General features: G+C 54.0%; 1 protein-coding gene across 12 annotated transcripts in view; it reads left to right on the forward strand.

Moving 5' to 3' along the window:
• Nucleotides 1-14,117, forward strand: part of DAB2IP (DAB2 interacting protein) — a 210,179-nt gene that overhangs the window by 171,390 nt on the left and 24,672 nt on the right. For all 12 annotated transcript variants that reach the window (XM_068656646.1, XM_068656642.1, XM_068656647.1 and 9 more), the window contains 2 exons: nucleotides 4,458-4,556; nucleotides 6,783-7,337. In XM_068656646.1, the coding sequence (XP_068512747.1) occupies nucleotides 4,458-4,556; nucleotides 6,783-7,337 (654 nt within the window). The remainder of the gene's footprint in view (nucleotides 1-4,457; nucleotides 4,557-6,782; nucleotides 7,338-14,117) is intronic.

Consider the following 14,117-nt stretch of genomic DNA (forward strand, 5'->3'; position numbering starts at 1 on the left):
TGCATCGGTCTGGCATCTCCGGAGAGCCTCTCTCAAATACTGCGCCAGGTCAGAAGTGAAATGAGTTTGCAGATCTTTCTGGATCCCTGATGGGCAGTGGGCAGTGCCCGCAATCCTCCCCACACAGCGGGTGGAGGCGGAGGGTAAGCGCTGCCGGCGGGAGGGCAGCAACCAGGGCGCGGGCGGCCGAGTGCTGTGTGCCCCAGCGCCTGGTTCCCCGCGCCAGGCAGCACTGGAAGCAGAGCGACAGAACTGCACGGGCAGCTCCTCAGTGCATGAAAGTTGCCTTTTGTTGTTTTGCTTTGGAGAATGCTTTAGCAAACTAGAAAGGCAGACTTCTGCTTGAGCCCAAATATCCCCTCTGTCCCGAGGGTCCTGTCCGTAATCCCAAATCCTTCAGCGTTGCTCTGTCAGTAAGTACAAGCAGGGCATGGCATAGGCCATTGCCACTTCTTAGTGGAAGCTCAGCAAAGAGCAGGAAACTCGTGGCAATTCCTGCAGTGTGGAACTACGAAAGCTCTGGGTCAGGTCTGTGGGAAGCCGAGAGGAAAACTGAAGCAGCTGCTTGGGCCATGACACTGCCGTGTGTTGGAACACATAAGAGTGAGGAACTCATGCTGTTGTCCTTGAAAATGAGCCCTGGACAAGAAATGTCAAGTGAGAAGGGCCTGCCTGAGTCACAGACACAAGACTTTTTCCACACAACGGATTGCGAAGAGGCTCTGTGGTGATGCTGTGCCCGGTCCCGGCCCTGTGAAGCCCCAGTGGATCCGTTCCCTAGGGAGGCCTGTCAGGAACAGCCAATTCTGCTATCTCAAAAGGCAAAGGGCAGCACTGCTGGTGCAGGGCAGTGCCAGCCTCACGCTGTCCGAAATCGTCTCCTCTCAGTGGTGTGGTTGGGCACAGGACGGTGCCAGCAAGGCCAGCCGCCGCTCACCACCCCCAGCACGAGGCGCCTCACGCAGCTCCTCCCGCACCGCGCCACAGCGGCCCAGAGCCTCGGGAGCTGAAAAGGAAAGGGCTGGAGATGAGAGAGAAGTGCTGAAATCATCTGCAGTGGAGAAAGCAAGTGGTTTGTTGAGGCAGCGTGCTGTATGGAGGTTATGGCAGGGTTGTTTCTCTCCTTCGGCCTGGCCTGCCGCTGTGAAGCCGTGTGGTGGCTCCGGCTCTGCCGGGGGCCGGGAGAGTCAGCACTCACACAGCGCTTTCTCAGTGCTGCATCGGGCTTTTTCTGCTTATTTAGGTCTGTGAAACTTGCTTTTTCTCTGACTTGCTGAGTACTTGGAAGTCAGTGCTTACTTGTTTTCCTCAGTGATTGTTTTTAGTTATTCAGCACCGTCTTCTTTCTCCTTATAAGACCTCCAGTCAGCGTAATCATCTAGAGCCGCCGCATATGCTGTGTGTGCTAAATATACAGGAGGCAGCTTAGCCTCGTAAAGGAGACTGGGAGTCCAGACTCCCAGAGCCTATTCCTGGCTCTGCTATTTGTGGGATCCCGGTGACCTGGGCCAGGAATGGGAATCAGGACGGAAGGGCTGTGCTTCTGTGCGGGCAGCCCAGAGCCTTGTCCTGCTGCACAGCTCCTGCCTGGGGGCTGCGGAGCAGGAGGAAGGAAAAGCTGCTACTGGGCTGATGGCTCCGCTGCAAATGGAACCTTGGAGCCTCATCCTAGCCTTGCCTGAGCATGGGAGGATTTAGAGGAGAGGTTTAGTCCCACAGTGTAAGCAGTTGCTGTTTTCACACAGCCCTCCAGACCCCGGACAGCCGTCACAGGCTCTGCGGGGCTGCCCCAGGCTGTGCCCTTGTGCCGGGGGGTGTGATGGGGTTGCCAGCTCCAGCCTGAACTTGTAAAATCTCCTGCACACGTTGAGTGAAACAGCTTTAGTAACTCGGTTATCATCCTCTGTTGCTACACCAGTGAGATTCCTTGTGATATGCTCTGAGGATGCTGTGCCTAACACATTTTAGAAATGACAAGGTTTTGTCTGACTTAAGGGATCACCCACCCGTGTGTTTATCCTGCACCTTAACAGTTATTTAGCACATCCAAAGTCTTGTTGAGACAAGAATGCTCTCTTTATCAAGGTAATTAATATGTCATGAAGATCATCAATACCATATAATATTTAGGTCAGAGCTGAAAGCCAAAAGATTATTGCAGATTGGTGGAAAATGCCATTTTTGGTCACACATGGTAGATAGGACTTTCACCTCCCAGCAGATCCAGAAGGCTTCCTACCTGCCATGAGGACTTTTATCTTCTCTCACTTGGGTGAACAGATAGTCTTGTGTAGCTTTTGAATGATTAGTTGATCAGTAATTGTTTGGGAATTGAATCATAAATTTTACTGTGATAACTCAATGCTAACCTATTGACTTAAGTGTGGCAAGAAAATATATTAGATATTCAACTAAACAGACAGCTGTTTAAAAAAACACGCACACATTTAATTAACAAAGCCAATAGAAGGACGGCTAAATTGCATGTTTGTTTATTTGGATATGAATGCTCTAGGCATCTGTGGGATCCATGTGTGCCACCAAGGAGAACTTGTCTTTAAGAGAGCATCTTTCCACAACAATCAAATAAGCCATAATCCTCTTTTTGGGGAAATTCATTTGTATACCAAACTCCCATCAAAACAAAAGAGCTAAACAACAATGTGAAAAATGGCCTTTGAGGAAATGGACTAATGGTAGAGTTTACTGAAAAGTATATTTGACCTGTTACACTTTTATTAACTGATTTCTAAGGAGGACTGAATTCAGTGGACCTCACTCAGTGCCAGTGGGAGGGTTTTTTCCTCACTCTGGGGTACAGAAACCCGGCTGTGGCACCGCAGGGTGGTGTGGCTGTCCCAGCAGTGTTCAGGACTGTGATGCTTTGGATTTGAACACGGCTGATTTTGAGTCTTGCACAGCTGAATTTGAGGACCAAACAAGCCAGGGCTCAAGTTCTGCATTGTTAGGTTCTTGTCTGAGCAGTTTTGGAGCACGTCACAGCGATGCAGCTGCGCGTGGCTTCTTTCTGGGTGTCATCACCATGCAGGTGTATGGCCGTGCTCATCTGGAGAGCTGTTGTAGGAGCTCTGCTGAGAAAAGGATCAAAATATGGAGCAGCCACACCATGGGCAGGGCAAGGTGTCACACGCCATGGACAGTCTCTTTTGTGAGTGGTACATCTCCTGCGCCACCAGAAGCTTGTTTGTTCAGGGACAGAGGTTGACAGGAGCAGCAAATGGGATGAAACAGGCCACATTTGTGATGGGAAACTTTAAAGAAATGGGAAATATCGAAGCGTGAAAGGATGCTGAAAAGATCATACTATTGTGCCTAGTAATATGGAGTTGTCTTTTCTTAGAAATGGAAGATAACGTGTGCCCCACAGAATATTAGTATTGCAGGACAGAATGAATGCATTAAGGACAGGGCAGTGTCTGCCTGAAGGAGAGAGCTTGGGGGATATCAAGCGTGGGGAGATTTCTTGCATTTGCTGTGAAAAGGCAGGCCAGGCCTCTCGTTGTGTTGTCCTGGTGCGGAGATGTCTTTGTGCACAGGGATGTGCTCAGCTCACGGCTGAGGTTAGCTAGTGATGAATGGAAGCGAGTGCCAGCTCTGCTTGTAAGGACAGGTTCGGGGAGATGTATGAAATTAGAGGAGATCGTGTCTCCCAGAAGCAGATAAGCGATGTGCAGGGTGTAAACACGCACACTGCCAGGCGATACGGCGCGCACAGAGCTCTGCGGCGTGCCTGCTGGCATTGAAACTCGGAGGGAGTTCCTCAGGTACTAACCAGGCCCATCTGCTGGCAAGCCAGAGATGGACAGAAACAATATTTCTGGGCATCACCAAATCCAGTGGGTACAGAGAAGGGAGAGCAGCCGGCTGAGGGCTTTGTGGCTGGCTGAGGGGAGCCAGTGCGGGGAGCACAGGAATGCCTCCGGCCCTCCAGCAGCGTGGTGCATGTCCTCAGCCCCATGTTCTTCACAGCAAGGCCTTCAGAACAGGACGTGGAGGGGGGGACAGCAAGAAGCCAGCCTGCCGGGGCCTGGCGTTCTTCCGAAAGCAAGGGCTGGGTTGTTCCAACTACAAGTTTGGGGCTGAATCTGGAGGGATGCCAAGTGGTTGCAGTTTATCTTTAGTTCATTTAAGGATTTGCACTCTTCTCAGTTGAGGAGCTTGGTGGTTTAAAGCATCACATGCACGGGGCCATTATCTTGTGTTTTCTGGTGTGGAAGAAGAGAAGTAATTGGAATTTGCTTCCATGATTATTTCTGTGACAAACAGAGTTGCCCTGTTTTCCTGGTAGCCTTAGGGGCTGTTGCTTCATGCTTGGGTAAAGCTGTTTACTTAAAAAAAGAAAAAAATCCACTAGCACCTTTCCTAACTCCCCCTCTCCCCCGTATCACAGTCTGCAGTGTGCTGGTCAAGACATAATCCTGTTCCTTTCCCTGTAGGTGACGACTTCATCAGGAAGTAAGTGCTTCTCGTGTCGTTCTGCAGCAGAGCGAGATAAATGGATGGAAAACCTGCGGCGTGCCGTGCACCCAAATAAGGTAGTGGCTTTGAGGAATTGCCTCTGCTGTAGTTCAGTTCCTCGTTATTACATTTTATAGCCCAGTGCATAGTAGCAGCAGGGGACGTATTGTCATTTTAGTGAGTAAGTGTAATTGTGGGTCAGCCTTTTTCCATATTTCCATTTCTTCCACAATTATATTTACGTGAAAGTGCCAATTATTTCTTTCCTCTTTTCTCAGCACATGCTGCTTCAGCTGTTGCTGTGAAATGATCAGACTTGAAGAATCTTCAGCCCTGCTCTGTTACTAATGATACTTGCCACTCAAGTAGGACTTCCCAGCTCCCGGCACTGCTGGGACAGATGGCCGGTAGCTGCCAGCAAAGTTACAAGGCTGAATAGTCAGAAGTTCACATTCCACATTCCCTGACTATGGTAGTACTTGCAGGGTCTGCTCCAGTGATGGAGAAATTCAGGTGGCACACGGCAGCACGTTCTTTGAGGCAGTAGTGAAATGTAGCTTTAGCTTCTACAGGCAGTTGAGGGTGGCAAAACCATCCCGTGCAAGATATCCAGAAACAAATCTTTCTCTTCACTGACCACAGGGATGCCCAGTATGTGTTTTTATGGCCCACTAAGACTGGAGTACCTCCTCAAATAAAGCCTAGAGCTGCTTCTCCCTCTCTGCACTGGAATTAGCTAACAGAGATTGATCAGGACTAATCAGCTGCAGGATTTCACAGCTGATGAGCTCCATCAACACATCACTTTCTGCTGATCAGAGAAGACACAAATGATGGGATCCTGTAAATTCATCCCAGGCATCAGACAGATAACTGTGTGCAGGATAGGTCTGAGCCTGGCAGGCTGCTAAAGGAGCCCTCTGAGTCCGAGCTCATTTCTCCTAGTCAGGATAAGAGATTTCCTTCAGTGTCAGCATGGGAGTGCCAGAGGGGAGAGGGGGCTTCTGCCCCTGTAGCGTGTTCCTGCACGTGCAGCTCAGTGACTCCACGTGCAGCTCAGTGACTCCAGTGCCTTTCCGAGCACAGCAGCCCGGCAATAATGTCCTGAACGAGCTGTGTGAGGTTTGGAGCATCACACCATGAGCAAAGTCCCGGGAATGTGAGGGAGGGCTGGACACGTCAGGATGGCTTTGAGATGTGGTGTTCAGTGGAAATTCATTTGGAAAGATGCCCTCATCTCGAAACATGCCATTAGCTGATGGCTAACTTTCCATCTTTGTTTGAGTTCGTAGACAATAAACTCTCAGTATCTGACTTGATATTTCTATCAGGAATTCAATGTTCTTGTGTAGTTCCTGTGTGTACTTCCTGAACCCACAGTACCCCATTGTGGGCTCCCAGCAGAAACGTTCCTGCCCAGCCTCCAAAGCTGCGCAGGGTAAGCCACGGTTGCTCTTTCAGTGAGGGCTCCTAGACAAAACAGGTTACTGCAGCCCCAGGAGCAGTTCAGCTGCGAGTGCTTTATCTCTGTAGTCGCTGCTGCAGCAGATGCCCCTGGATGTTCCTCCAGGGCGAGGTCAGCATGGCTGGGGAGCCGCTGAAGAGCCGCGGTATCCTTTGCTGCATTGTTGTTTAAATGATCTCAAGCCAAATCTCTATTTCTGAATTGTAATGAGTCCACTGCGTGACTCACTCTGTGTCCCATCATTCCTCTTGATGTTTTAGTTCAATGCTCTGGACTTGTGCCCTTAAATATTGTGAAGTTTTGCAAAAGCCTCTTCCCATGCCAGAGGTGGTTGTGTTCCAGCCACGGACAAGGAGATCCCTGAGTGTGCGTTCAGATCCCTTTGTTGTTGCTCTGATGCGGTCCAGAAAATGTACTCCAGTGCTGCTGCAAAGCGGCTGGACTGCGAGGGGAGGTGGCTTTGTGGTACCTGTAACATAGCTTGTTTTGCACCAGCCATTAGTTATCGGTGAGGTTCTTTCTTCCAGGTTTCTTTTGAGGTCCTCTTGGCAGTGAATTGGACATGGAACATTTATGATTTGGACGGGTTTTATCTCCCTTGTTTCCTTTATTAATTGGCACCAGCAGACATGGAGAGCACGGTGATATTTGGAAAATTAACATAAGTAGCATTATTATGCAAATTCCTGAGAGCCAGTATTTCCTTAAAATAAAATGTAATTAAGCTTGTGCTCATTTAGCCCATCCAAAATAATTAACTCATATCTCCAGTTTTGTTGTGCATGGCTTTGTTGTCTTTTTTTCTTGACCTTTTTTTCTTTGCATCTTTTTTTTCTAGGACAACAGCAGAAGGGTAGAGAATATGTTAAAGTTATGGATTATTGAAGCCAAGGACCTGCCAGCTAAGAAAAAGTACTTGTGTGAATTATGCCTGGATGACGTTCTTTATGCACGAACTACCTGTAAATTGAAAACTGATAATGTCTTTTGGGGGGAGCACTTTGAATTTAATAACCTCCCATCGCTCAAAAACATTACGGTGCACTTATACAAAGAGACTGACAAGAAGAAAAAGAAGGACAAGACCAATTTCATCGGACAGGTGAACATCCCTGTCAGCTCCGTCACGGGCCGGCAGTTTGTGGAGAAATGGTACCCCGTGGTCAGCCCCAACCCCGGGAAGGGCAAGTCCCCGGGGCCCATGATCCGCATCAAGTCACGCTACCAGAGTATGAGCATCCTCCCCATGGAGATGTACAAGGAGTTTGCCGAGTACATCACTAACAATTACATGGTGCTGTGCTCGGTGCTGGAGCCCTCGCTGAGCGTGAAGAACAAAGAGGAGATGGCGTCCGCGCTGGTGCACATCCTGCAGAGCACAGGCAAGGCCAAGGTAAGACTGCGCCATCCGCACGCTGCCATGAGAGATGAGCAGGGGCAGGCTCCTGGGTTGGGCTGCGGGGAGTCAGCACGTTGGTTGGGCTCAGCCATTGTTAATACTCTGTAATTTTTGCTTTTTATTGCGAACAAGTCAGTAGTGTGTGCACTGTGAATTGCTTAATTAGTAAAGAGGTCGGTGGGACCACAAGATGCCAACCCACGTCCTTTTTCCCTACTTTGGAGGCTCAGGGGCCAGACTTATTCTATAAACCAGCACAAACATCCAGCAAGAAGGCAATTTTGGGGGATGAAATGTAAGCAACGTTGGCTTAAGCTGAGCAGCCTGCAGTGCTGGGCGTTCCTGTGGAAACACAGCAGGTTCCCCACGGCTGCGCTGCGGCACCAAGTGGGAGCCAGCAGGGCCATGAGAATTTCGGAGCAAAGTGAGCCTCCAGGCATGCCTGGTTCTGAGCAAGCTCCGAGCCCTGGGGGTCTGTTCTGCTGCTTTCAGAAAGGAGACGTGGTGGGGGCAGCAGCGCAGGAAGGGTTGTGGGGTGCTCCCGGGCAGGACGTGCTGCGGGGTTGATGCTGCCAGTTTGTGAGCGGTGGAAATTCAGTTTATTGGGCCACTACTCCTGGTAGTGGTTGGTTGGTGAGAGCAAGGGCAGTTGAGCAGAGCTGGAAATGCCCTTACTGGAGAGCACAGGCGAGCACCAAGCTCCCTGCCCCACGGACCTCTCTGCCTCAGAGCATCCTTGCTGCATCCCCCTGGGTGGCACAGCGTGGCCACGTGCAGGACGGAGGGAGTGAGAGCATCACTGTTCCCTCTGTTAATGTCTCCCTGAACTCTGCAGCGGGGCACTGGGGAGGAAGGAGGTTTCCAGAGCTCTTACAGCACTGAGCTGTGAGCTGCTCACCTGAGGGGAACTGCGAGGCTCAACGCTTCCCCTGCAGCCTCCGCTGCTGCCTGGGATCGTGGCAGGGTTCATGGATTAGATTTAATTACCATCTGTCGGACAGAGAAGTGCTCAGCCTCCTGCTCGAGTTCAAGGCAGGAAAAGCTCGCTGAGAGGATTGCGAGGCCGGGCCTGCTGCTGTGGCAGTGCCAGTAGCTGCCCGGAGCCTCGCAGAGCCCAGGACAGGGCCTCAGGGTGTGAGCAAGGGACACAGCACGGGGTTGGGACACTCAGAGGGGACAGAAGCAGCTCACGGTGTGCGAAACCCCGCTCAGGGGGCTGTCAGGAGAGCATCACGGGCGTGTGGGGCTGTCTGCTCGGCGCATGCCTGCTCAGCTCGGCCCTGCCTTCTGCTGGCACCGCTGCTCGCTGCATCCCGGGCTGCCCTCGCTGCAGCTCTGCTGGCGCTGGGGCTGCAGTGAAACTGCCAGGAAGAACCTGGGTGTTTGGGTGCAAAAGGGGCCCTCACCCTGATCTCTATCTCCATGAGTCTCGCCACTGCTCCTGCTTTTTCCTCTCCTCTCGCTGCTGGAGAGGCTGAGGAGAGAGCAAGCGTGCTTCCAGACACGTGTCTGCGCCAGCGCTTGAGATCCCAGAGGCTCTGCGCGGGGGACACAGCAAACAGTAAACAGAGTTGATGAATTGTCCCCTAAAATGGAGCTTCTGCTCTCCCCGCCTGTCATCTGCCATCAGCATTAGCACAGGGTTGAGAGAGCTGTCAGAGCAGCAGGAGTCACTGGAGCATGGGAGCCGGGCGGCGCGTCCTTCCAGAGGGGCTGGGCGAGCGGAGAAAGGAAACAAACAGCAGCAAGGTAAAAATAATAATAATAATAATAATGAATGGGAGAGGAAAGCACCCACCCACTGCCTGCGTGCCAGGGGTGTGCCCAGGAAGGCTGCGTGGGGGCGGTGAGGCTCGGCGGGGCTGTGCTGCTGTCACCGCACCCTGGGGAGGCTCCGGCAGCAAACTGGGGGCTGCCCCCATGGGGGTTTGGTTGTGTTGGCAGGAGGCAGCTTTATTTCACAGATATATTAGGTACAGGTAGGTACGGATACAGGCTCAGGGGGGTGTGGGGCAGTGCCCCCTGTGCCTCCCCAGCCAGGGCTCGTTACCTGCAGCTCGTCAGAGCCCGAGGCAGGGCCCGTCCCTTGTGCCAAAAGGAGCGTGGGTGGCCAGGGCAGTGGCTGCAGCTTCCTTTTCTCCCTGAATACCTGCCTCATCCTGGGCTTCATTTCTGTATCACAATAGATTAAAAGGTGGGAAATGAAGGCAGAGAGTCCTCCCTGGAGACAGAGGCCGTGCCTGCTTTGATCTCTGCTTGGGAAAGAGAAAAGCTTCATCCTCACGGTGCCATGCGAGGGCTCGCTGTGCACCAGGGCACGCCTGGAAACCCCGGAGCAGCCACCGAGGCAGCGGGGTGGAGAGGAATGGGAAAAGCTTTCTGATAAAGCGCAAACAGCCTGGCGGGGAGCTGCCCCAGCCCTCTGGAAAGTCTGACAGCCACCCAGAACCCGCCCAGCCCTCGGCATGGGGCCGTGTTTGCTCTGTTTGTAGGGCCTGGAGAGGCAGGGCTGTGCCAGGAGGGGCACCCGGGCTCTCAGCACCCGTCCTCCCTTCGTTGGGTGCTCCCGTCTGATGAAATGTTACCTCTGAGGGTGTGGAGAGATGCTTAACTGCTTGATGTGTGTGCAACCCACAGACAAAGCACACAAAGTCATAATTAAAGGTACTTCTGTTGCCGTGCGTGGCATGGGAGTGCTCCCCCTGCCATTAGCCCCGCTTGATGTGGGCTGTGTGATGTGGGCGTGGAGGGGCAGCTGCATCCTTCCCCCCTGGGACTGCCGGGCCCTACAGTGTGCAGAGTACTTCCCCTGTAGAGATTTGTTCCTGGGCTACCTCACAGCTTCTGGAGCTCAGCTCAGAACCATAAATACACTTTAAAAACGTTCTCGTCCAGAGGGTTGGTAGATGAATCCCGGCGTCAGACAAAGCTCTGATTAACCAGCTGCTCCCGTGAAATAAATATTTATTACGGTGTGAATGGAGTGAGGGATAAACATGTGTCCCTATTTGTTTATGCCGCAAGGATTTGCTTCCCCTGAGCAGATGCATTCACAGCAGATGCATTCACAGCCCATGCGAGGCTGCTGGAGCCTCTGCTCTGCGCCGGCACCGCTGCAGCCGTGCTCCCCTTGGCCACGTGGGCGCTTTGCTGCTCTGTGTGGGTGCTGCAGGGACCGTGCAGGGTCTGCAAGCGCCTGTCCAGCTGCAGGAGAACTCCTGGAGACTCTCAGCTCAGCACAGGGAGCTGCAGGGGACAGGGGGACAGCGCAGCACAGGGCTCGGGGTCCCCTCGTAGAGCACCACCCGCTTACTGCGCCAGCAACTGCAGAGCCAGGCAGGGTGCTGCACGCCTGCAGCCCTGGGTGATGCTGGCAGCAGCTCTGTTGTCCCCCACAGAGAATTTCTCTCTCTAATAATACTTTATAGCAGCCACAATCCAGCTAAAAAGCTTTCAGTCAGATTTAAGAGCACATCTTCCCCTGTCCCCCTCTCTCCTTGGCCACTGGCACTTAGATGTGTCCCACGCTCCTCCCGCCTGCAGCCCCGCCGCCTCCTGGTGCTTCCTTCACCCCTGCCCAGCTGCCCTCTGGGCTGCTCTTTGAAACCAGCAGTAATCTTATTACCTTCATCAACCCAATCCTCTTAAGGTTAAGGCAATCCTATTAATCAGGCTTGCGAAGGGGGGAACCTCCTTTCCCCAGTCAGTCACCCCTCAGACTGCAGAGGAGCAGCACCCCCCGCACACAGGTGCTGCTGGCCCCCTTCTGCCCTGCCCGTGGGGCTGCAGGGACCTTCCCCAGGTGACGAGCTGCGATGTCCTTCCTGCACAACCTGCACGGAGCCCTCAGCAGGCTCTTGGCACTGCTTGGCCCTGGTGACAGGGCAGCGAAGGGCTGTTCCCGCGAGCAGCTGTTGGTTTTACACGTGTGGCCTTCACCTTCAGCGAGCCTTGCCAGGCTCAGGCCACCTCTGGAATGGCTGCTCTGCCTGTTTGCTCCTTCCAGCCTCCTCGGGCAGAGGTTTGGTGTCCCCAGGCAGCACCGAGCTGACAGTCACACGGCCCCAAATGCAGTCACCCAGCCCCGATTGCCTGCGGGAGGGCCGGGGCCGGGGCTGGGGCAGGTTTCCAGCCCACGAGGGAGGATCCACCCAGCTGGGGCAGCAGAAGCAGCACCCGAAGCTCCCCCCAGGGGACAACAGAAATGTTTTCAGGCTACACCGCAGGGCTGGAGGATGGAGGAACATGAAAAGCAGCCGGCACGTGGAGCAAACCCGGCCCCACTGGTGCCTTGGGGCAGGGTGCGGTGAGGCTGCAGGGCGGCGAGGGGAAGCGACCTCCAGCTGGGGTCTTTGAGCCCTGGCCTTCGAGCTGGGACCGATGCTGCTGTGGGGCTGCCTCTGCGGCAGCCAGAGCCGTGCTGGTGCCCGTGGCAGGCCTCAGCTGTGCTGCAGTGCCTGCTGCCTGGGTTCCTTGAAGAATTGCTGGGAAGCCACGCTCGGCGTTTCTTTAGTTATGCTAGAGCTGCACGGGTTCAGCGGTGTCCAGACTGAAGCAAATTTCCTTAAAATAAACACGGGAGCAAGCCTGAGGAGCGCCGCTACAGCCCTTAATTTTTACCGTAGACCTCTTCCTTCCCCTCTCAACTCGGATGTAATGAAATAAAGCATCTTATTTTCTTCCATTGCCAGGGGCCCTAACTAAAAACAGCCCCCCGCTGATCTCTGCTGCTCGGAAACAGGGAGTTTTATTGGCTTTAGTTATTGCGTTTTATTCAGAGCCGTGTATGTGGGTGAGCGAAGCCCCCGGAGGGATCCGACAACTATTTGCATTCCCTTTGTGTCTTCCCAGTGCTGGGGAGCTCCGGAGCTGCTGCGGCTTCAGTGTGAGGGAAGGCGAGGCCTGGAGGGTGGCCCGGGGACAGGGCCATGAGGCCCATCACTGTATGGGACACTGTATGGGATGGGGACTGCCACGGGGGGGGTCAGAGGGGGCTCCCCTGGCTTCATGCCAAGTCACACAGCTGGAATTTTGCCCCGTTTTTAGTTCTAGTAAATTCTGCAGCTTGGCTAAAATTGTCAGAATTCACCTGGCTGCTGGCTAGAACCTGGCACCTGGGTCTCCACAGCTCGGCAGCCCTGCTGGCACCACATCCTCATGTCCCCATGGCCCCATATCCCCACGTCCCTATGTCCCCGTGTCCCCCCCCAGCCCTGCAGCCACGCATGTGGTCAGCGGGGGGAGGCAGCGCGGGTCCACAGCTGACAGGGAGAGGAAAAACCTAACCCGTGGTAAGAGGAGCTGTAAAACCCGGTGTTCGGAGATAATTAGTATGTTGGGAAAGTGACAGGAAAGAGAATCAAGCAAAGCCAAGGTCAGCGGCTGCTAATTAAGAATCAGCACCTTGTGTCATCCTGAGCTGGGGCTTGGAATTGAAACGCACACTGGGAGAGACCCGGGAAGATAAAGGTGATGGAGGTACCCAGATAGCAGCTAAAGGGATTTGAGCGGGGGTTTAGAGTTTCATTCCAGCTTGGCTGATAAAGGAGGCAAAATGAGAGAAAATCGTGGCGGGAGGCGCGTGCTTGGCTTCCAGGAGGCTCTCGTGCCTCTGCAGCTGCCAGCGCGCCGCAGGCAGAGCGGGCTGCAGGGAGGGCGGTCTGCTCAGAGAAATAATGCAAGTGACATCTTCAAGAGCTGCTTCTCTGGGCTTTTGGAGGCTCTTCTGGGAAGGTGGCGGCAGCACAGCAGTCCTGCTGCCGCCACCTTCCAGGCTGCCAGCCTGCCAAGCCCCCAGCCCGTTCCTGGATGGCAGGGGAGCCTGTGTGCAGCCCAGGCATCCTTCGTCTGGGACAGAAACCCAGTAACAAAGGGCTGAAGGTCACTGGTTTGGTGCTGGGATGAGCCAGGAGTGGGTCTCAGCATGAGCCCAAGGTTTCCAGGGCACCCCTCTGGCAGATAGAGCAAGTGCCTCTCTCGCAAACACCCTGGCAGGGTATGGCATCGGGGTGGCCCCGTGTCTCCCAAGGGGTTTGGAGCCCACTGAGCCGTGGCTGCGGTGCTTCGGGGGCTCGTGGAGCTGTGTGGGGACGGCGAGGGCAGGGCCCGCACCTCCGCACAGCAGCTCCGGGTGCTCTTGCTGCCCGTGCCCAGCACTGGGTTACAGCTTGTGCGCTCTGACAAATGAAGGAGAATTCCTTAGCGAAGGGTTATTACCCAGCAGATTATTGGGTTTGAGAGGAGGGTGGTGTAAAAAAGGTGCCCTCAGTTATGGCAGTGAAGCCGTGTGTCAACATCCCTGTCTCCTGCACGGGGACTCGGTGCGAGGTTCAGTGCTCAGGGCTTGCAGGGTGCCAGCAGCCCGCTCTCCCTCTGCCATCGAGGCGAGCGGTGCCGGCTGGGAGGAGGTCGTCCAGCCCAGCCCCTGGCTCAGCAGCCGATTTTCCCATTAGCAGCGCGGAGAACAGGAGCTGAATATTGTATTAGCACGAGGAGCTGGACAGCATCTCGCCTGCATTAGCGCGAAGTGCGGCGCTGCGCTTCACACCACGCAGTGGATTTTGAGCAGAATGCACGGGGAACTGCGGGACCCGCTCCGAGCAGTTAACACCGACACCGAGCTCACTCCTAAGTGCTGGTTTTCTGTCAGCATTTGCAATTCAAAGCCCGGGCTAGTGCACAGGGCAGCTGTGCTGCTCACCCCTCCCATTGCTGTGCGGCACAGATTACAAAACCGCCTGTTTTTTGGCTCTGTGCACATCAGACCCCAAATGT

Source organism: Anas acuta, chromosome 20 (assembly GCF_963932015.1).
Source record: "Anas acuta chromosome 20, bAnaAcu1.1, whole genome shotgun sequence".
Taxonomy (NCBI): domain Eukaryota; kingdom Metazoa; phylum Chordata; class Aves; order Anseriformes; family Anatidae; genus Anas; species Anas acuta.